The sequence below is a fragment of the Cricetulus griseus genome, chromosome X (genome assembly GCF_003668045.3).
Source record: "Cricetulus griseus strain 17A/GY chromosome X, alternate assembly CriGri-PICRH-1.0, whole genome shotgun sequence".
Classification (NCBI taxonomy): domain Eukaryota; kingdom Metazoa; phylum Chordata; class Mammalia; order Rodentia; family Cricetidae; genus Cricetulus; species Cricetulus griseus.
The window spans coordinates 49,886,985-49,910,386 of NC_048604.1; the positions used below are offsets into that span (position 1 = coordinate 49,886,985).

Sequence of the window (23,402 nt, forward strand, 5' to 3'; positions counted from 1 at the left end):
AAGAATACTTATACAGTCTAAGCTTCTGTACTGAATATCAGCATTACTAACATATAGATTTGCTATTTCTGTGCCCTTCACTTTAATGCAAAAACTGCCTTTGTCTTTCAGCTGTATTTGGGTAAGAAGATGAAGTCAAGTTGTATACTTTCATCTCCTTAGAGCAGTAACATTATTTTACATCTTTTGTTGATAGGTAACTTCAAACAGACAAAAAAATGAAACTGTTTAAAATATTATTCAAGAAAGTTTAAGTAAAAAGAGTACATTTAAATATTTGCTTACAACTTTTAGTAAGAATTACTATTGTAGTCTGAGCTTGAAAATATATATAAGCTTTTAAAATTCAATAAGCACATATCTAAGATAATAAACTTAATTTATTTTTGAATTGTAAACAATTTCCTCCAATATTGGTATTTAATATATCCACAATTTATTTGGCTATCAAAAGAGAAAATGTCCAGGTTTTCCAGCGTCCACCTTTATGCACAAAACTTTAAAATATTGCTTTGGTATATGTTACAAAGATAAAGAAATAATTGATCTGGGATATGACCCAGCTGTTTATGTAAGTTTAGGGCAGTTGTTTCATTTTATTGAGGAATGGTGAGACACTACTTAGCCCTAGCTGACCTAGAACTCCTTATGGACACCAGGCTGACCTCCAACTTGCAATAATCCTCCTTCAGCCTTTGGAGTGCTAGAATTACAGGTATGCACCACTGTGCCTGACAACAACTGTTTATGTTAATGTGTGAAAAGGGAGAAATTGCTCTATTGGCAATTATCCTATTCTGTTCTATTTTCTAAACATCCAGTCACTTTATATGCTGCATATATCAATGCTTTAATGTCCATTTTTAAGTGAAAATGTAACGTGCATAAGCAATACAATAACATGCTGCTCACTCCACCTTACCACATCATCTGCCAAAGTTTTTATTTGAATGTTCTATTAAAACCAAAAGGAAACAAACAAAAGAAATAACAGTCAGATAAATGAAATTCATAGATCAAACAAAACAACAATGACTGAAGAAATTAAATGCTTCTCATCTTTTACAAAATGTACATTGCCCAAAAAGTTACAAAATTCAACATTCAAATAATACAACCATTACAAATTTTTTTTAAAATGTAGGAATTACAAATGAAGTTTGGATTGGGGGAAAGTAATCTATTTGTTTTTAAATATGAATGTTAAGATTCACCCTTTCACGTCTGGCTCAGAGAAAACTACAACCATGCTCAAGATGACAGATGACTCAGTGAAATTATGTTTCTTGACAGTCTTTGAACAGGTTTGGCAGTGAATATTTTCTTATAGGTGATTAAATGAAGACAAAAAAACAGTAACAATGTCACATATAGCCACCATTAGAGTAAAATATTAAAATATAACAAAGACTAACAGTTCAATAAAATTCAGCATTCAAAAGGTTTTTCAAAATCTTACAATGGCATACAGTCAGTATGAATTTTAGATCTCACTACATAAGTACAGCCACATATCACTTCATGATGATGACATGTTTCTAGAAATGCACAGTAAGTGACTTCATCGTTAAGTAAACATCAAAGAGCAAACTTAAGCAAACAAGAATGTCATTAGATGATATACTATTACAGGATCACCATCATATGTACAGTCCCATCTCTGGCTCAGACTCCTCATATAGCACATGACAGTACATTGAAATGTCCTTTAATTAATATATGTATATTAATTAATATATAAAATAATTAATATATATATACATACATATATATATATATAGAGAGAGAGAGAGTGAGAGAGAGAGGAAAGAACCATTCCACAATGGTTAGAAATTGAATTTAGTCCTTCTGACTTGTTTCATAATCTTGTTTCTTACAGAAGAAGCTGAATAAAGTATATTTTACATGGTCATGGATGTTGGCATGTATTTTTACTAAGTAAAATACAGTGCTTTCACTGCAGAGAATTTCATTGTGAGTTTTCAATAAGTCAAAACTGCTTGGTCTCAAAAATCTCAGGAAATTGCCTACAATTACTATTATCCTCTCTGTGCTATTAAAGATAACCTTTCCCCAGAACAGCTGTGGCAAATGTACTAGTGCATGCGTAGAATTTTTTTTTTGTATGTTGAATTCTTTGATTCTGTCAGGAGTTTAAACTTCTAATCCCTGTACTAAATCATCATAAACCACAACCAGTCTTTATTGCCTTGAAAAAAGAAAAGAGGGGGTTGGAAGATAGCTTAGTATGCCAAGCGCTCACTAAACAAATGTGAAAACCTAAGTTTGAAAGCCACTTTGCAGTCCTTTGCATCTATTATCCCAGTACTCTAACGATAAAATGACAGGCAGTGACAGGAGAACCCGTGATAACTAGTAGGCCAACTAACCATGCAGCAAACAAGATAAAGAGGTGTGGGCCCAGAAATACCCAAATATATGTTCTCTGACCTCCCTTCATCCATAACATGCTCTAGAATGCATGTATACACACAGATACACACACATAGACACATGCATGTGTCCACAAACATACACACATGTATGTGCCCACACAGACACAGGCGCCCACACGAATGCATCATCCATAAGCACAAAAGATAAAAATGGAGATTATATCAAAACTAAATCAATCTCTAAAAGATTAATTCACCTTAGAAGTTTATGCACAAACCATTTCGTTTTGAGTTTTTATGGTGGGTTACAGAAAACCTTCATGCATGGTGATAAAGTTGATTCCTAGTAAAGCACAATTACAGACCTGAAGTGACCCTGCTAACATCTGACATGAGCCTGTCCATCTGGGTTTCTGAGATAGATTACATAACTCCTTAAACAACTTCTGCTTTCCTTTTCTTCCATTCCATTGGGGTTATAAAGTTATGATTGGAAACTTCTATATCTCCAAAGGAAGAATATAAATTAGAAGAAAAATGATTTGCTTTAGTCAAATTCCCTAAGTTAAGGTACATATATGCCAGAAATGCTTCAGATCTGTATCTCAATTGAACACATGTTGACAATTTAATCAGTGGAGACAAACACAAGAAAAATTGAAATGCTAGCTATCTTTTCACTTGGTTTGACAGGAAGAATCTGGAATCTTCTCACAATTCTCTGATTTTGAGTTGATATTCTTTTTGTTCACAATAAACCACATACTATGGACAGTTAAAGTTGGGTGGAATTTAAGATAATCCAAGCAAAAGAACTAATTTTACAAATAAGAGTGTACCATTTGTGTTAATGGTACCACTGTATTCCATTGGTCTATGTTAAAGACTTCTACGTATCATCATTCTTCATTTCCAATGCCCTAAAGACTAACTGTTCAGTAAACACACACACACACACACACACACACACACACACACACACACACACACACACACACACTAAAAGTCTACTTCAAGCCACCATCAGTTCTTACCCAGATTTCCTTAGTAACCGCCTATCTTGTCTCCCTTATTCTAGCTTTGCTCTCTTACAGTGAGTTTTGAAAAGGGCAGACAACATTATACTGTGAAAACCAAAGTCATGTCACTCCTAAGTTCAAACCTGCAATGACTCTATTTTCCTTTCCAATGCAATTCAGAGTCATTACGATGACTACAAGACCCATGACCTCATTTCTTACTGCTTCCCCTTCATTCAACTAGCTTCATTCACACTAACCACCTCACTGCTCCCAAGAAAAGCAATCACCCACAGGAATTCACTCTTCCCTCTGCCTGCAACATTCATTTCTGTTATCTGTAAAACTTGCTCCTTAATCCTCCTAGCAATGATTTTTTTCTCAGTGAGGCCTACTCTGGTAATACTGTTATAGGAATAATATGGGCCTAATCCCCACATTCCCTTGTGTTTTTTTTTCATTCTTCAAATAAAATCTAATATACCAATCTACAATATATTGTTATTCATTTTCTGTTGGCTTTTGCTTTGTTTTCTCTAGTGCTGGGGATGTAACCCATGGCTTTGTACATGCTAAGCAATCGTTTTTCCACTGAGCTTACAGCCCCAACCATTTAGTATCTCTTCTGCTCACTATAATATGAGCTGTATAAGGACATGATTTCTTCTCTGTCTAGTTTGGGGCTCTGTTTCTGATGCCTAAAACAATACTTGGTACACTAAGGCTCAATATGATTATGAATGACTCTCATATTCCATTTTATAAATATTTAATGCCTCATGCTACTGTAAGGACTAATAACCCAAAGGCATTCAAGCTCTGAATGACTTGGCCCCAGGCCACCTTCTACTTCTTCCCTTCTGACCCCTGTACTACATAATACAAAAACTGAAATCTTTTGTGTAGTGCATTCCTATGATGTCCTGTTTGTACTTTTGCACATCCATTGACCTGGAATATTCATTTTAGAAGGACATTTCTAAATTTCTATTTCTATTTCTAGGTGCCTCTTAAATTTAAATTTTGACTACTGGCAAACCAAATGTGGAACCCTGGTAAAATAAAACTGGATAACGACTCTGCTCTATTTTATTCTTGAAGAATTTCTCCCTAATACGTATTTTCAAGAATGATAGAGCACCCCAAGGGAGAAAGCAAATTAGATACACTTAAAAAATTATCTCAATTACTTATGATAGAGAGCCATAAAGAAAAAACACTCTGCTCTTGATTTCTTGATTTATAAATTTTATTCCACTACACAAATACATTCTATATAAATGGGCGCATTTACTGTAACATGGTTATTTTCTAAAATATTTGCTTTCAAGAGCTAGAAAAAAGGCTCAGCAGTTAATAACACATACTACTCTTGTAGAAGATCCAAGTTTGGTACCCAGCACCCACATCAGGAGGTTCTCCTATAACTCCAGCTACAGAAGAGCCAACACCTTTTCTGATCCTGCAGACACCTGCACACACACATCAGACAATCACACAAACATATACATGCATATGCACATAAAAAAAATAAAAAGTAGTTATAATTTTGACTTGACAAGTGGCATATTTCCTAAATATAATAATATTTAAAACTTTCCGTTAAATTGTGTGAGGGAAATAACCATGGTATGCTAAAGAGGAAAATGTTTAGCAGACACAAAGTACCTGAGTTTCAGAAATTGTGATTTTTCATCACTGTATACGAAAATGTGCTGAAATCATAGTATAAGTCACAAATGGTCATCAATAGAAAATAAATGATTTCTGCCACATGACTGAACATCAGTCAAAAAACGACACCAAACAGGAAGTTCAAAGAACTGTAAAGAGCTGTTTTGGGGCAAGTTTAAAGCAATCATGTTCATATGAACTGATCTTTCTCTTTTTTGTAAGAATATTATATAATCAGTGAAGGTAGGGTATTAATGAGTTCACTAGACCCAAGATAAACGATAAATAGCTGTTTTATTTTGGAACAAATTACACAGATAATAGTCAAGAACCACCGTGGCATCCCTCTCCAGAAAAGATGTGAGAGCGAGCCTACCCTGTGCTCTCTACCTTCTGGTCCACATATTAACTGATATTAAAAACACATTTTAAAATTATTGTATTAAAGTACACCTTCATACAACCAACCATGGTGGTGCACACCTCTAATCCCAGCATTCTGGAGGCAGAAGCAGGTGAATCTCTTGAGGTTGAGTCCAGCCGGATGTGCATAGCAAGAGTTCTAGGACAGCAAGGGATACACAAAGAAAGCCTGTCTGCAGTATAATACAGTGGTTGAGCATTCACCGAATATGTATGAGAGACTATGAGTTAGGCCCTCAGCACAGAAAAACATTATTTTAAAATAAATAGACAAACACTTCATTTCTAAGTGGTTTTTAAGAAAAAGTTCTCAAATCATTTCTGAATTTACTTTATATAGACTGAAATATCTTTCCCACAGGCCATGGAGGTAAAGATGTATCTTACTTCTTTGTACAAAGTATAGATCTATACATATACATAGAATTAAAAAATTAAAAAAAACGAAAGAAAAAAGTGACCCCCCAAAAATGGAATCACAGTCTTGAATTAAAAGCACTGATTAAAGTCATTTTGGTAAGGTTTTATTATGCAAATCTAATGATAATGGTCATTACAGTACATATTACATCAATAAGTATAGTGACCATATATTTTCATTAAATTCAACTCTGAAGAAGCAATCAAAGTACGCATTAGTCAAGCAATCAGAGTTTATTAAACTTCATTTATGATGAGCTATATTAAATATAACAGTGCAGTATTTTATAGTATTATCTAATTATAAAAGTATTGCTCTAGAGTCTCAACCCTTTAAGAATACAAGAAATGGTGAACTTACTTATAAACTCTAATGTTGAAGTTCTGATTGCCATACAAAAGATCATTATTGCAAGAAAATTAAGTTTTAATTTTCTCAATCAGGCAGAAATTAACAAAAGCAGCAAAATGTAAAGAGTCAACTCTCTCATGGATAATGTTACATGGAAATACAATGCTTTATAAACATTGTGCAATTAGTCTAGCACCACAGAAATTGGACAACTAAATTGGATGCAATTCAAAAGTCTCATCGTCAACTCAAAAACTCAATCACTGTATTTGACAACTTTTTTCTCTTTTAAAGAAAATCAATAAGCTGGCCATTACAACAAAGATGAATGGTCAATTATTCACCCAGCTTTAAGTATCTTGCTCTCCAAAAGGGCCAGGGCAATGGAACACAGAAAGACACATTCAAATCAATATAACAAATATTTGAACATCTACTATATAGGTTCTAGTTAGTTAGTGATCAGAGGATTGAAAGAACAATCACAAAAAAAAAATGGGAAAGGGGAAATGCCGTGGGAGTTCAGATAAAGGAGTACCTTGGTACAGACTGAACATAATTCCAAGTTAGAGAGACCTTGAGGAAGGGGAGCAAGAGAGCCAAAATCCACCCGGCAGGGTTGGATTCCTCTACAAGGCGTGTCTGCCTAATTCCTATCTATCCAAATTGGTAGCCGTCATAGAAGGAAGTAGTTCTGCCTTCCAACTTTTAAGATTCTATACTCTGAACTTTCAAAGCTAGCAAAACCAATCAAAATAATTCCAGGTCATTTGAATACCTAGTAATCAAAATCAACCTTCTGAGCAATCACTGAAATCCTTCATGGAGATTGTGTTAGTTTAGTATCTCTCTGATCTATTTATTTCACGGAGAAAATTATCTATAATCTGATTTTTAGAAGCAAACTCAACGTAGATGTTTGCTTCTAGGATGACAGGAGAATAAATTTTAGCTTTCAACATCATGGAAATATTTACTGCCTGTATTTAAAATTACCCTCAATTATTCTTTCTTCTACATTCTAACATAAGGGTCATTTTCCAACAGAACACATCATGTTTGGCAATATTGTCCTCCATCACAATTAGCATTTATGAATAGATGCTAGGCGAACTGGCAGCATGCTAAGCACTGAAAATTTAAAGAGGCATGGCCCTGCTTTCAAAGGTCAAAACCCTAACAGAAGAGAAGATGAACTTATTGACATTAAGCTCCAAATATCTTCCCTACTTTGGTGGCTAATGTCTATAACCATCCATTTCTTCATTTAAGTAGAAAATATGTTTCTATATTTGTTACAGTAAGCATGCCATCTCAGAAATATTGTCAAGTTGAAGATTCAAACTTTAAGCTGCCAGAATTTTTACTACTACAAATAAAAATTCTTTCTGTCATTGTTCTGACAAAAAAAAATCCTTCTGGGATCTGCTCCTCAAGCTGTTCTTTCGTTGTAGAAGAATAAAATATTTATATATAGGAGATCAAATATAACATCAAAGTCCAGAGCTTCAGTTTTCTTCATGAAGCAAAATACTGGTACTGTATTAAATTAGTATTGTTCGTCTGTCCTAACAAGATATGAGCTCAATGTGAAATGAAATGTACCAAACTTGACCATTAAGGCAATAACTATAGTATGGGAATCCAACAGTCTCTTCCATTGAATAAGCACCTCAGGAAATGTATGCTGGTCACTTAGGTGTTCAACAAAAGCTCCTAATAATGAATTAGTGAAAGCCACTTAATGTCTAAATTAAGCAAAAACAATTGCAGGAATAATCAAGCTTTTTATAGGAAGAGCTGCTTCTGCAAGCACAGAAATTACATTTGTTTGCTATGTACTAAATCTGAGATAGGAGGAAGAATTCAACCTGAAGGGTTTTCCTTCATGAACTATGAATTTAACAAAAAACAAGACTAGAAAAATCTAGCCTTACATAAATACAGATATTCCAATCTTTCAAAGCAGTAATTAGTACATTAGATTACACTTGGATCGATGTGTTGGCCAAATGGGGAGCAATGTTTAATAAATAAAATTTTACCTGCTCTGTTAACCAATGGATGAATGAATTGAGCAAACATTAAGCAGTTACCCATTATTAAACAACCAGTATTGTACGGTATATAGAAGTATAAGACATGACTCCTCCCTTAAGACATGTGCAGTCTAACCAGAAGTTAGATAACTAACCACATAAAAACAAGACAATAACGAAATACTATGCTCTAAGGTATGCAGCTTTTCCTTCCCTACCACATTGTCCTCTAAAATCAAGACAGCATTGTGTGCTATCTGTAAGAACTTGCTCACAATTTACATGTTGCATTCTACTTACTAGCAAACAATTTCCCTCCCAGCAGAGATTTTGAGAGTCTGCTTAGCTTTCTAATCATTAACACTTTGAACAACCATTGGCACCTAATACCTATTCAAATATTTGGTGGATAAATTCTTTTAAGGACAAAAAGAATTTAAGTATAAGAGGAAGAAATGGTTTAACCATTTCTGAAGTGGGTGAGAAACTCTGCTAAGACTCACACACTAATCCCTGGGTAGGAATAGTCATGAAAGGGGGGAAAGGGAAGGAAGTCAGACACAAGAGGGAGCACTCTGTGCTTCAGGGGACTTGGGAGGAGTGGCCTTAGGAAACAAAAGGTTCAAGAGGAAGGGCATTACATTTTCAAGATGTGACTCTGGTCAGATTAGAGTTACTCTTGAAAACCACAAGCGGTAATCTACAAAACATTTAGCAACCCTGAGGGGTCCTAAGGACTTCCTGATTCACAGAAGGATATTGGAGAGGTGATGATTTTAAAAAAGCTAAATTTGCATGGCGTGGATCCAGTCTTCTTTGGAATTTTGGAACCAGGTCTGTTTTGGAATTCCAAATAATTCAAGTTTTGAGAAACATGGTTCCATGTACAACAAATAACAAAATATACCCAGAAAGACCCACAGTAGCATACTGAATTGCATTCAAGTTCAGCAATAAAACAAGGATGTTCTACCAAACAGGAAAAATACCATCTACATGCAGATTTAAGTAGGCCAAGTTTTACAGCCAAATTATAAAAGGCCATTTTCAGAGTTTACAGGTTTTAGCAATTCAGATGATATTCTATGATATTCAGAACTGACTGAGGAAAGACTCAAAGACACAATAATTAGCAAGCTTGGTCTTTTCTATGTATGTAACAGCAACCCTCTACTGAGTGTTTATTCAATCTAGGTATAATGGTAAGAGCCTTATATATGTTGCTTCATTTAAACCCCCACAATAATGATATGGAGAATTATTTTTCTATTTTGCATTAGCATTTTTAATTAGCATTTAAGCCATATGATTAAGATTCCATACTCTGAAACCTCGATCTCATTTTGAAGACTTTAGTAAACCGTATGGATTAGTATAACACTCCTGGTTAAATCTTGAGCTTGTTTGTCAGCCTTGGCCTTTCCCTGGCCTCTTTGCTAGACTTAATAGGCCTTATTCTACATCACTGCTCTTTCATCTTTAGTTGGCCATCTCCCATTCATCCTTTCTGCTCTTAGCTAAGGTTATTGTTCTCTTATAGTAAGTGACGCATGGTTGCTGACCTCTCCCTTTTGTAATTATCAGATTACAATTATTCCTTATTGCCTTCCTTGCTATACTGGAAACTCAATGTGCTCAGGACTAAAAGTCTGTCTTCCACCTCTCTGCCTATAGATAAATCTCTACCCATATCTCTCTCTGGTTCTTTTTGTGGTTTTTACTGCTGTCATTTTTTTCAGTCTTCCTGTGCAGCTCAAGCTTGTCTCAAACACACAATCCAATACCCGTGCCTCACTCTCCCCAATTCTGGATTTGCAAGCACACACAAGCCCACCCAAACTCACGACTAGCTCTCATCCTTCTTTGTTCCCACCTTATCCTCGGGGATTTTACACAGTAGCTAGAATTGAGTGAACATTCAGATTTGTAATGACTGATGGAAATGGGCCTGGGAAAAGGAGCAGTGATGGAAAGAAAACGAGATCCAATTGTTATGATAAGAGCTCAGATTAGGTGGTAGCAAACGGAACAGAGAAAGCTGTTAGTATATGTAATTTTGTTTAAAATTACCCTTGTTGTTGAAGCAATGTACCCAGACATATGATTGTTGTTTGTATTAAATAGAGTAATTTAAATATATGCTGTTGTGATTACTATCTTTACAACACACAAATAACCTCTAAATGGCTGTGATTACTACTACTAGATACTTCACCTTACAACGACTTGCCATGCATCTCCTTCAAGAAGCTTTTATAAATAACCACATCATTTAGTTTTCCGATATAGCTGAAAAATTAATCTGACAAAACAAAATGATTTACTCCTTCAAAGCTTCAAGAGTATAAATTGCCTAAAACTGAAAATTATACCTGAATTTTGAATATGTTATTATTAAACCTAATTTTATAGGGAGAATGCATAAAATTCAACCAACAATTTAAGTTAATGTCATTACTAGTACTTTTAGGTGATATTTCTGAATTTCCTAACAATCCACAATTCAGGAATGAGTCAAGTCTAAAAGTCTGTTTGTTCAGTTCAGGTTTTTAGCCCTTGGGAAACACAAATTCAAAGGTGCAACTCAAAGCCATGTTTTCCATCTAAAAGCAGACCTCTTCAGTACCCAGAAAGCCAGGCAGCCTTTTCAGACTCACACAAGAATTTAAAAAGAGAATCTTAGAAAACCAACCTCAGAACAATACATTGCCAAATATTTTAAAACTAAGAAGCTTGAGGAAAATATGATGATATGATAGCCAAAAGTAATTCAATTTTCAGAAGGCTAAAAAAAGTTTTGCAAGAATTCAGTATTTTAAAAATGTATACAAATATTTATCCTTGATTTTTCTCATGACAGGCTACAGATTCTTAACTCAATAGTGGTAGCTCTGTTAAACACATTTGTCTAACACTGAGTCTTACTTCTGAATTTATTTTCAATTTTTAACTCAGTTTTAATTTGCTTAAGGCATTCACTTCTGAGCTACCAAGAGAAACTGTCAAAATAATAAACAGCATATACCAAAAATGTCACTTAAACTACTATGATTTACAAATTCCATCATAGAGAATTACCAGATAGTTTTCATTTTGGACATGTTATTATATTAGGCAAACAACAATTGAATTAGTGTTTACTCATACAGGTCACAAATTTCTTCTAAACTTGTGCTTGTCAAAATGAACTCTTCACAAATTTGGATGTTTGCATATAGAAAGATAATAACAGCTAATAAAACAGCAACTATACCTGAATTTCAAGGCATCATATGTAGTCTAGTCATTGTATAAAATAAAAAGCAATGACCTGCACATCCCTTTGTCTGTAAAACTTCAGAACCAAAGTGATAACACTTACACATTTATGGAACAAATCAAATGACTTCAGTATTTTTAATACTGTGAAACACTTAAATGCTTTAGTGGAAAGATATTCAGGCTGAAAACTCACCACTCTTCTTCCTTGCCCCCTAGACTTTAGAACAGTGGGGTTGTTTATCAATATATTGAACACAGTTTAGATAAAGCCAGAAAATATGAAGAGTCCATTAACCCCTTCCATAATTCTTGAACATTACCGATGCCAACAAAGGATTTCAACCAGAAAAGCAAGCTTTAACAGGGATGTGTATCATATATTTGCACCTAGCACTTAATCCACATTAAACTTGCTAATAGTACTCTCTCTCTCTCTCTCTCTCTCTCTCTCTCTCTCTCTCTCTCCTCTCTCTCTCTCTCTGTGTGTGTGTGTGTGTGTGTGAGAGAGAGAGAGAGAGAGAGAGAGAGAGAGAGCTTTTAATGCAAGAGAAAGTCTAACTTCTCCAGGATAAATTTGAAAAGTTCTAATCTTATTTTAATAGCTTCTGTAGACTTTCTTATTTTCTTCAATGCCAAATAATTTGGACTGATAACAGTTTGGCCAATTAGGAACTAGAAGGTTGAACTTAAATGTCATACAACTGATAGAATAATTAACAGTCAGTGTACTGAAATGAAAATATAAATGTGCTTCAACATTTACAGAATTTCTCTTGCTGTGTTATCTTGAGTTTTGGCCCCAAATTAATATGCCAGAAAGACAGGGATAGCCAAGAATTTTACAAAATACCTAAATTGACTTCTCACCATTATAATTCTAGTTTCTAATATGGAATACTTACTCTATATAAAATGACTAATTTAATAGCCATAATCAATAAATACTACAGAAATCCTCCACATACATAAGCTGTTTATAGCCATGAGATTTGCAGTAGTTCTATCGCTGTATTTTCCTACAGAACCAAGCTCCCAAATGATGGTTAAATTCACAGGTCAACTTCATATTATTGCACACACACACACACACACACACACACACCACACACACACACACACACCACACACACACACACCACACACACACACACACACACACACACCACACACACACACACACACACACACACACATGCACACACACGCACTCGCACACACACACCCCTATAATACACCTGCAGATTAATGACCGAAGGAGATCCAACTATGATGTCCTTTGGAACATTATCTATGAAAAACGATGAATTAGAATCAGGTTATAAAAATGCTTTTCTTCATTACAGGCAAGGTTGGGTGCACTAACAATGGTCCACAAGGAGACAGAAGAAAAACAACTGGCCACTTATTTCAAGTCAAAGTATTCAGAAAGCGAATAGAAGAAGACACACTCCAAATCTAGGACCTTGAGTAGCTGAAATGAGAAACGGGGCAATGCACCCCTTCTATTAAAGGAAATATCCTGGGATCTAAATGCCTTTATAAAAACTGCCTCAAGAGTACTTAGAGTGAACTCTTTCAAGAGCTTAAGTATAAATTTGATCCACCAAGTTAAAAGGCTGCTGTATTTTCAGATATCCATTGACCTTGTAAGATCTAAAATTTCATAAACTATATACAAGCCCACTGCTACTTAAAATGGTGAGCATTTATCTTAGGAAAATACTAAAATGTGCTCTTCCCTTTTTAATACAGTAATTGAACATACTAAATTAAGCACTTTTTCACATGAAATACAGAAACAAGACTACATGTAGACCCAAAGCTACAGACAATACCCACCTGGAATGTGTAACTTAGACTTTGAAGAAGTAGCAGTTTCTTAAAACTTTAAGAAATGTGGCGTCAATCATCAGTAGCTGACAAGGACCAGTGCTTTGGCGAAGGCATTAAAGAGGGCATAAAATACCACAAAACAACCTTTTATTAACCCCAACACCCTGGTTCACATTTTACTACAATATTTATTAGAGTATATAACTTCCAACTTTAAAGTAGGGATTTCAAGTTAGAACTGAGTCTTATACTTTGGAATATGCTCCATAAATGGGTTAAAGATGGCCCTCCATATTGATCAATAATGACACATCACCTCCACAGTACATAACCGCATACCTAAGGTTCTTTTTCAATTGTTCTAAATGTCTCACCCACAAAACAATATTCAGCAATTTAGACTTGGCCTAGTTTTCTTACTGCCCAGTTTCAATGCAAAAAGTCAAATAAATCCAGTGGAGGATAGAAGAAACGTAGGGAGCAAAGGAAGTGAAACAGGAGATGAAGGGAGACGGATCAAAAAAGACAATGTACAAGACAGAATGAAGAAAAGGAAAGAATGAAGGAATGAGAATCGCTGATGTTATAAAAAATCTGAAGGGCAATAACAGGGAATGCTATTTATTTTTAATTTGCATGCTCAAATGGAGGGTGGAGGAAAGTTAGTGAAACCTAAAGAGGCAAACAGCAGCAGTACGGGTACTGAGAATTAAGGGTCACTAAGTACTGGGTACCAGGCATTATTGTTAGGGCTCTAATTTAATTCCTAAAGTACATCTGTAATGTAGGGACTACCTCTACTTGTGGATAGTGAACATATGCACAAAGAAGTTAAATCAAACCACCTTGGGTAACATTCCCTGGCCTGTATACAACATCACCATGTCAGCCAAAAACACACCATCACAAAAAGCATAGCAAATACCATAGTATGGTATATAGTGCAACTCTTGACTGCACAGACGGAAACTCATCAGCACCGGAACAGTTACTAGATTCCTTGCTTAGAAGGAAACTCATGTAAGTTCCCACCCTACTGTCTTACAACATTTACATAGCCGATTTCAGAATTCAAGCAAGGGCTATAGAGCACAAAGGTCGCATGCCTAGAAGATTGCTTCCTATGAACTTAGCTTGTGTAAAACTGCTGTTGGTTTTATTTTCTGACCCAGACCTTTCCATTACTTTTAAATGAGGAAGTTGGGAATACCTTTAATCCCAGTGCTTGAGAGTGGCAGATCTCTGTGAGTTAGAGGACAGCCTCATCTAAGCTTTGAGTTCCAGGACAATGAACAAAAAACTGAGATCTGAGTTCTAGCTCTTATAATGGGTGGAGAGATGAAATTCTTTTGTGGGGGCTTAGTTTTGGGGTTTTGGGTTCTTGAGACATTCTAAACTAGCCAAATCATTGTTAAGATTACAAAGACACAGTAGTCATTTCCCCTAAGAATTCATCCAACTTGACTTATCAATCATCTAGTCAGGAAAGCACTCCCTGAAGATATGTAAATAAAATGGAAGAAATAACTATGGGATTAATGGGATATGTACTTACACAACCTAGACATCTCTGCATCCATGGTGATGCTTGGAGACCTTGACTCCTAAGCCTGCTTACTTTTCTGACCTCTAATAGGAAGAGTCTAACTTTTCTTTAACCCTATTTCTCTTTGGAATCAAGCCCAAATCCTACGGCTACTTATCTTGATGCTCTGCTCAGCATGTTTTTCTCTCTGTGTCTCTGTCTTTTGTTGTCTCTGTGTCTCTTTTTCTCTCTGCCTCCTCCCTTTCTCTCCAAAGATTCCCACTTGCTATGCAGTTGCTTACAGATCTTAATTGCTCTCTGTTTTCTGAGTTCTACATCAAAAGTAGATGTAAAGGGGGTAAAAGGGGTAAAACTTTTCCTTTTACCCCTTTCTAGTTTCTCTTCGGATCCTGCTTCTGCTCACACCTTGGTGGTCCATACTCTTCTTCCAAAAGACCCTCTCCCTCACCCACTCAGCTGCTCAAACACTTTCCTGACATTTTTTTCAGATGGTAATAAATGGATCCTAGCTCTTCCTTCTGGATTGTTGTATTAAAGTCATTTTATCAATTTGATCAAGAACCCATAAAAATAAATCTGTAACAAAATGAAGTAATCTGTAAGAATTAAAAAAAAAACTAAAATGTCTTCTAGAGTCTACATACTATATAGTTTAATCTTTGTAGAGTTTCCACAGGGAAAATACTGAAATGTAAAGCAAATCAGGAAGGATTACTTCAGAAACAGCCATCTGTAACCGAGTAGTTCATTGCAAGTTCTCAGGAAGTAAATTAGCCAGGAGTAAAACCTGTCAAACTGATAGAAACTTTTCTGCCAAAATCCATGTTGATGTGACTCATCCAGCATAAACATAACATTTCCTCTTACTGAACAGTGATTTGGATTTTCTTCTGCCTTCTCTTCTCACAGCCAGCATGACGAATGAGAATGGTCTAGCTTAAAGCCACACAGTCAACATAATCTAAGCAAACTGAAGTATGTTTGAAAGTCTTAGAGTTACATATGAGTTTTCTACAATGATCCATTGTGAAAACATCTCAAACATTATGGGGTTCAGCAAAACATGCTTACTAAAAGGATAAACTAGAAACTGCTTGTCAGGACTGACTTCCTGTTTCTGTGCTCTGCAGTAATCCCACCCCATCTGTACTTCTGCTTCCAGAGTTTCTGCTCAACTGTAGCAACAAAATGCTAACATTCACCTTAACACTTTCAAGAAAGAATACATTCACACAACTTATATTGTAGTATGCTGATATAATTATTCTACTTTATTATTAGTTAACCTTACTGGACCTAAGTTGTTGACCACTGTCTGTTGCTTTAGGCATTTACTGGTAGCCTTGAAGTGTGTTCCTGTGCCTAAAGGAACTAAAGACTGGAAATATTTTTACAAGAAGAGAGTATTGCAATCAGCAAATACAAAGGAATAGATACCATTTTATGACCCAAGAGAGAAAAATTTGTAAGAAAAACTATTTTGAAATCTGGGAAAAGATACATGTATACAGTTTGTATGAATAAACCTTAAGTTTTGTAAAGAAAACAATCAAACAATCGCCAAGTATCTACTGAGCAAAATAAGGTGAGTTTGCCACGTGGCCTGTATGGACATTATTGAGCTGCCAATTTTCAGGTGAATCCCAAAGATTATGCTGAAGCCTAAACAGGAATGCTAGAAAGTCTTGGTGAACAGTTTTAAAATAATTTATTTATTTTTTAAGTTCCATTTTACATTCCATCTTCAGTTCTCCTTCCCACCCCAACTCCCACCCCACCTCTCCTTCCCCCAGCCCAACTCCCCCCCCCACTGCATCCCACCCATTCCTCTTTGGTTAACTAAGAGAATGATAAAAAATATCAACAAGTTCATTTAGCTACATCAACCAGTTCAATTGTTGCATCAAACGGGTTGTTTAAAAGGCAGATCTATAACTCCTAGTACTATAGGATTTAACATACAAATACAACTAACATGCATATTCAAAAGAAAAATACATAAAACAGACATACTTTTTTCAAAAATGTTATTACATTCTATTGATTGTATATGTACATATACATATACAATTGTGTGTGGGGGGGCACATGTTTGCCATGGTATTTGTGTGGAGATCAAAGGAAAACTTGCAGAACCGGGTTTTCTCCTTCTTCCATGTGGGTCCTGGGGATTGAACTCATGCTTCAAAACAGGGGATTGTTCAGGCTTGGCAGCCATAGCCTTTACACACCAAGACACCTCTCCTGGCCCAGAAGTAAATATTCATGAAATGATTTCTCACCTAATGGACAATAGACAGCATAGGACAGTGATCTTTAAAAGATAGTACATACAACAAACAGTAATAGAAAAGAGGGAGCCATGCAGACAAAACAAAACAACCCATAGATTTGTGGAAAATCTACCCTGCTACTCAGCAACATACTATCGGCACATGTATATAAGGCAAAAATCTAGGAATATGAAAATTAAAGGAATCAAAAAATGACTAGCACTTCACAAGGAAAAATACACAAAATCTGGCATCCATTTAAAGATTGTCAATCCAATTTGTATGTGGTGGCTCACACCTGCAACTCAAACTCTAGGGAGACAAGTCAGAAGATGGCCACAAGTTCAAGGCCAGCCTGAGCTACACAGCAAGGCCCTGTCTCAAAAAGTGAAAATCACCAAGTCGTGGACCATTATCCCTTAACCCTAGATTGTCAACAGAAGCAGCAAGTTTGAGGATAGCCTAGTCTACATAGTGAGTTCCAGACTAACCAGAACTACATAGTGAGAACTTGTCTTAGAAAACAATTAACCTATATATGCATATATAATATGTGAATATATAATTTTATACATAACAAAAATATATACTATAAATTTTTATCTGTAAAACAAAAGTTTTAATAAATATTAATGCACCAAAAAATGGCCATATTTGTGGTAAAGTAGATCTATAATGAGAAAAGAAAATCAATGAAATCTGCTCCAGATATTAAAATTAGTAGACTAAGCATTAAAAATTTTTAACTTGTCCCACATGTTGGGAATTTTAAGTAGATCAATAGATGGGAGGGGGACTAGAGAGGAAAATCCCAATGTCTAAGCAAAAAATTCAGTTAAAGGACTAATGGCAAATAGACATTAGAGATGGCCACCAGAAAACATGTGCTACAGAAACTTGATAAGATGAAACACAAACCATACAAATGAAAATGAAACTTTAAGCATGCCAAAAAATAAACAAATAAAATCCCAAGGAGCAAAAAAAGACAAGAAGATCAAAGATAATTAAAAGGTACATCGACCATAATTTATACAATTTGATTAAAAAGAAAATATATAACCAACTAATCCAAAAAGCACAATGCAGGCCAGCAGAGAATGCTAAACCAAAGCTCATTGTAATCAAATTGCTAAAACCTAATGACAAGGAAAAAGCATTAAAGGGACTGGTATGTAAAAGATGAAAGACTATAAACCTTACTATAATACTAATAAAAAGGTCATTGTAGTTGTGTCAGACAATGTAGCCTCAACAACAAAACACTACCTGGAATGAAAGAAAAAAAATCCCATAATGATATAGGGGCCAACTAATCAGGAATCAGAATTAATAATTCTGATCATTTATTCCTGTAAATGAAACAGACAAAGCCACGATAGCACTCAAAAATATTAAGCTTCTCTCTCAACAACTGATAGAACATGGAGGAAGAAAGTTAGTAGGAATTGGGAGCCAGAAAGCAAGAAGACAGAGAACTTGAACTCTCAATACAAAGCAATATGTACCCCTCTCAAGTGTGTATGGTTCATTTACTAGAAATTACAACCTCAATGAATGTCAAAGTATTTAAGTTACAGAAAGTGTATTCACTGGCCACAAAAGAAATGTATTAGAATGGAGAGGATGCCATTGATGCCCTTCCCCTATAATGAGATTGATGTCTACCTTTCCTAGAGCCTTCATTCAGTAGCTGTTTGAAGCAGAAACAGACACCCACAGCTAAGCACTGAACCATACTACTGGAATCAGGTTGTGCAGAGGAAGGAGGGAGGAGCAAAGGAGGGATACTTTTGCAGCCCAGATACAGCAAAGAGGGCCTACGCCCTCCCCCAAATGATGTGATAGACTTTGAAGGTCCCCCTTGGAGGGCCTCACTATCCCTGGGGAGCATTTGAGGGTGGATTGGGTGTTTGTGGGGAACATGGGAGGATGGGAGGTCAAGGGAATGGGGGGATGGATATGTAAATATGAGTAGTAATTAAAGAATTAAAAAAACAACTCTGAGATACCATCTTACTCCTGTCAGAATGGCTAAAACCAGAAACACCAATGACAGTTTATGCTAGAGAGGATGTGGAGAATGGGGAACACTCCTCCACTGCTGGTGGGATTGCCAACTTGTACAGCCACTTTGAAAATCAGTATGGTGATTCCTCAGGAAAATGGGAATCAGTCTACCACAAGATCCAGCAATTTCACTCTTAGGCATAAACCCAAAAGATGTACATTCATACAAGGGCATCTATCTGTTCAACTATGTTCATAGTAGCATTATTTGTAATAGCCAGAACCTGGAGTCAGCCTAGATGCCCCTCAACTGAAGAATGAATACAGAAAATGTGGTACATTTACACAATAGAGTACTACTCAGTGGGAAAAAACAATGGAATCTTGAAATTTTAAGGCAAATGGATGGAACTAGAAGAAACCATTCTGAGCTAGGTAACCCAGTCACAAAAAGACAAACATAAGCCTTCATCCAGTAGCTGATGGAAGCAGAAGCAGACACCCAAAGATAAACACTGAATTGAACTCGTGGAATCCAGTTGCAGAAAGGAAGGAGTGATGAGCAAAGGGGTCAAGACCAGGCTAGTGAAACCCACAGAAACAGCTGACCTGAACAAGGGGGAGCTCATGGACACGAGACTGACATCTGGGAAACAAGCATAGGACTGATCCAGACCCCATGAACATGGGTGTCAATTAGGAGGCCTGGGCACTCTATGGGGACTCTGGTAGTAGATGAGTATGTATCCCTAGTATATGAATGAACTTTGGGAGCACATTCCACACAGAGGGATACTCTCTCAGCCTAGTCACATGGGGGAGGGTCTAGGCCCTGCTCCAAATGATGTGACAGACTGTGAAGATCCCCCGTGGAAGGCCTCACCCTCCCTGGGGAGCTGAAAGGGGATGGGATAGGGTTTAGTGGGGGGCAGGGGAGGAGGGGAGGTAGAGGGAACTGGGATTGACATGTAAAACCAACTTGTTTCAAATTTAAATAAAAACTAGAAAAAAAGAAATGAAAATCAAAAGATTTGGGGGCCACAGGGGTGGCTCAGGAGTTAAGAGCATATGTTGCTCTTGCAGAGGACCTATATTCCCTTGCCAGCACTCACATGATGGCTCAAAACTATCATGAGCTCAAGTTCTAGGACAGTATTCCCGACCTTCCTAATGCTGAAATCCTTTAAGATAGTTCTGTATTTGTGGTGACCCCATCCATAGAATCATTTTGTTGTAACTTCACAATTATAATTTTGTTATTGTTATGAATCATAATATGAATAGCTGCCAATTATCTTAGGCAACCGTTGTGAAAGGTTGTTTGGCCCCCAAAGGGGTCATGTCCCACAAGTCATGAACCACTATTCTAGAAGATCTGATGCCCACTTGTGGCACCAAGTATGTTCATGACACATACATAATATACTTCTGGAAAATCCCAAAATATTTATAAAAATAAAACAATTCTAATAAATAACTGATAAATCAAAGATGAATACAAACGAGAAATTTGAAACTAAGTGGCAATAAAATCAGAGTATACCAGAACTGCAGGATGCCACACAAACACTAGGAAGGATTTAGAGCAATTGATCTCTTCATCATAAAATTAAGTTCTCAAAGACCTATAGTTGCCACCTTAGGCAAACAAAAACATCAAAAGAAACAGAAAAATTGAGTGAAAATAAAACCACTGTAGGAAAAATGTAAAACAGTTCTTTGAAAAGATAAGTCAAATAATTAAGATTAAAAGGAAGAATATTGTAACCAGGTTTTATTACTGTATTTTACTAAAAATCAAGTACACAGAAACTTCCAAAGTCCTGAGAAAACTGCAAACTGCTGATTCTTGGTACATGAAAGGGAAAATAGAGGTTGGAGGATTTATCATGGGCATAGCATATCTAAGCCTGGGGCATATGTTTACTGCCTTGACTATGGAGACAGTTTTGCACATATGCAAAAGCCAGCATTATGCTCTTCTTAAATATTTTTGGTTTATTGTATGTCAGTTTTTGTGGTATCTAATAAACAACAACAATTTCCATTTACAAGGATTAACTTTTAATGCACTAGAATATACAAATTCACATCACTTGTTCCCTCTCAAATTTTAAAACTATCCAAGGGGGCAGAGTGTGATGGAAGTGGCTTTCTCATATTACATATGAAAGTATTTATATCTAGACTTTACTGGGGATACTGATTGGACATATTTGCAGTTAATATATGGGTTAATTTTTTATAATCTCTAACTGTACTGAGTTGCATTCCTTGTTTTAGCAAAATACTAATATAGATTTTTATGCCCTAACAAAACGAAAGTGTTGTATAGGTGACCCACTGTAAATGAGAAAACTCCAAATAGATAAGCCCCTTAGGTTGATCTTTTGGTTTTAGAGCAATGTCACAAGAGAAAACATTTGTTAAAATGACACAAAGTGAAAAAGAGGAAACATCTTATTTTCATCCGATTTGTAAACCATCCTCTATTATAACACTCCTACTTTGGGCTATGCATAAGTACTCACTGGATAGTAGTTAATCCCTCAAATCCTAATCTTTTTAAATCAATAGGGAAACACGGGAGACTTTTTCTTAATTACTTGAACAATTTCTTGCAAATACTCTCCTCTAGGTCGCTGAAGCTTGAAGCAAGAACAAGAGTAAGGTAGAACATCACATTCCATCTTGTGTGTGTGTGTTCCACTTCCTATTTGACTATGGCTACTATTGCCAATGCTGACAGAAGAAAAATTTTCACCATCTAACGAATATTACCATGGAAGAACATGTCTAATTCAGTCATAAAGATTAAAGTTTAAGGCGGGAGAGATGGTTCAGTGGTTAAGAGCACTGATTTTCAGCGCCCACATGGTGGCTCATAACCATCTGTATTGCGAGTCTGAAAGGATCCAATACCTTCTTTAAACCTCCATGGGCACCAGACACCCATGTGGAGCATATGAATATGTAGGGTTAGGCAAAACACCGATACGCATAAAATAAATAAATCGTAGAAAATTTTTCTTTAGAGAATAAAGTTTAGCCAGTTGAGGTACTGCATACCTTTAATCTCCGCATTTGCAGCAGAGACAGGCAGATCTCTGTGATTGTGAAGCCAGCCTGGTGCAAGTTCTACACCAGCCAGTTAAATGGTATAGTGGTTTGCATGAAAATGGTTCCCAGAGACTCACATTTTTAAATGCTTGGTTCCCAGTTGCTGGACCTGTTTGGGAAGGACTGAGAGGTGCGGGCTTGTTGGACGATATGTGTCACTAGGGAAGGGCTCTGAGGTCTCAAAAGACTCCTGCACTATTCCCAGTTCGCTCTCTCTACCTCCAATTTCCACAGTGAGATATAAGCTCTCAGCTGTTCCTGCCACCATGAGGTTCCTCAAATTAAATGCTTTCTTGTATAAGTTGCATTGGTCAGGGTATTTTATTACATAGTGAGAACCTGCCCAAAACAAAAAAACAGTGAAGTTTAGCAGTAACTGTCTGTAGACTATCACTTTCAACTCCATGTGACACTAATGATACCTCGCATCATAAGTTAATATTTACCTTAAATTGAAAGTCTTTGTTCTAAGGTTCACTGTCAACTGCTCAACTGCAACGCTATTGTGTTCCACAAAAATGAATAGTCTGAATAAATACTATGTGGTCTAGATTTTTTTCTACATGATAAAATTTATCAGTAAGTCATGGTGGGATACATACTTAAGCATGACACTCAGGAGATGGAGGCAAGTAGATCTCTGTGAGTTGGAGCCAGTCTGGCTTACATAGAGTTCCAGATCAGTTACTGTTACATAGTGAGAACCTGTCTCCAAATATACATACTTACATACACACATATATACGTGATTATCAGAAACCATATCCAGATCTTCGCAAAAATTTAAATTAATATTTAATTATATATTTTCCTATGCACTGCAGGAAAACAAATTTTTAGTGTAGTGACAACACAGATAACTTGTCACTTGACTGTATAGCCAAAGAAAGAATTGTCTGAGTAAATACCTCAGTGAGTAAAGTACTTGCCATACAAACATGAGGAACTAAGTTTAGAGCCCTAATAACCATGTAAATCCAAGCATAGAAGTGCAGGCCTATAATACCAGTGCTGGGGGTGGGGTTGACAGGTGGAT

General features: G+C 36.1%; 1 protein-coding gene across 9 annotated transcripts in view; it reads right to left on the reverse strand.

The window, feature by feature from the left end:
• The window catches only part of LOC100768845 (protein diaphanous homolog 2), a 735,817-nt gene that overhangs the window by 684,493 nt on the left and 27,922 nt on the right, over positions 1 to 23,402 (reverse strand). For 8 of the 9 annotated variants that reach the window (XM_027432999.2, XM_027433003.2, XM_027433004.2 and 5 more), the window contains one exon: positions 923 to 955. The exons of the other annotated variant lie outside the window; for it this stretch is intronic. In XM_027432999.2, coding sequence (XP_027288800.1) covers positions 923 to 955 — 33 coding nt within the window. The remainder of the gene's footprint in view (positions 1 to 922; positions 956 to 23,402) is intronic. 9 annotated transcript variants of the gene reach the window in all.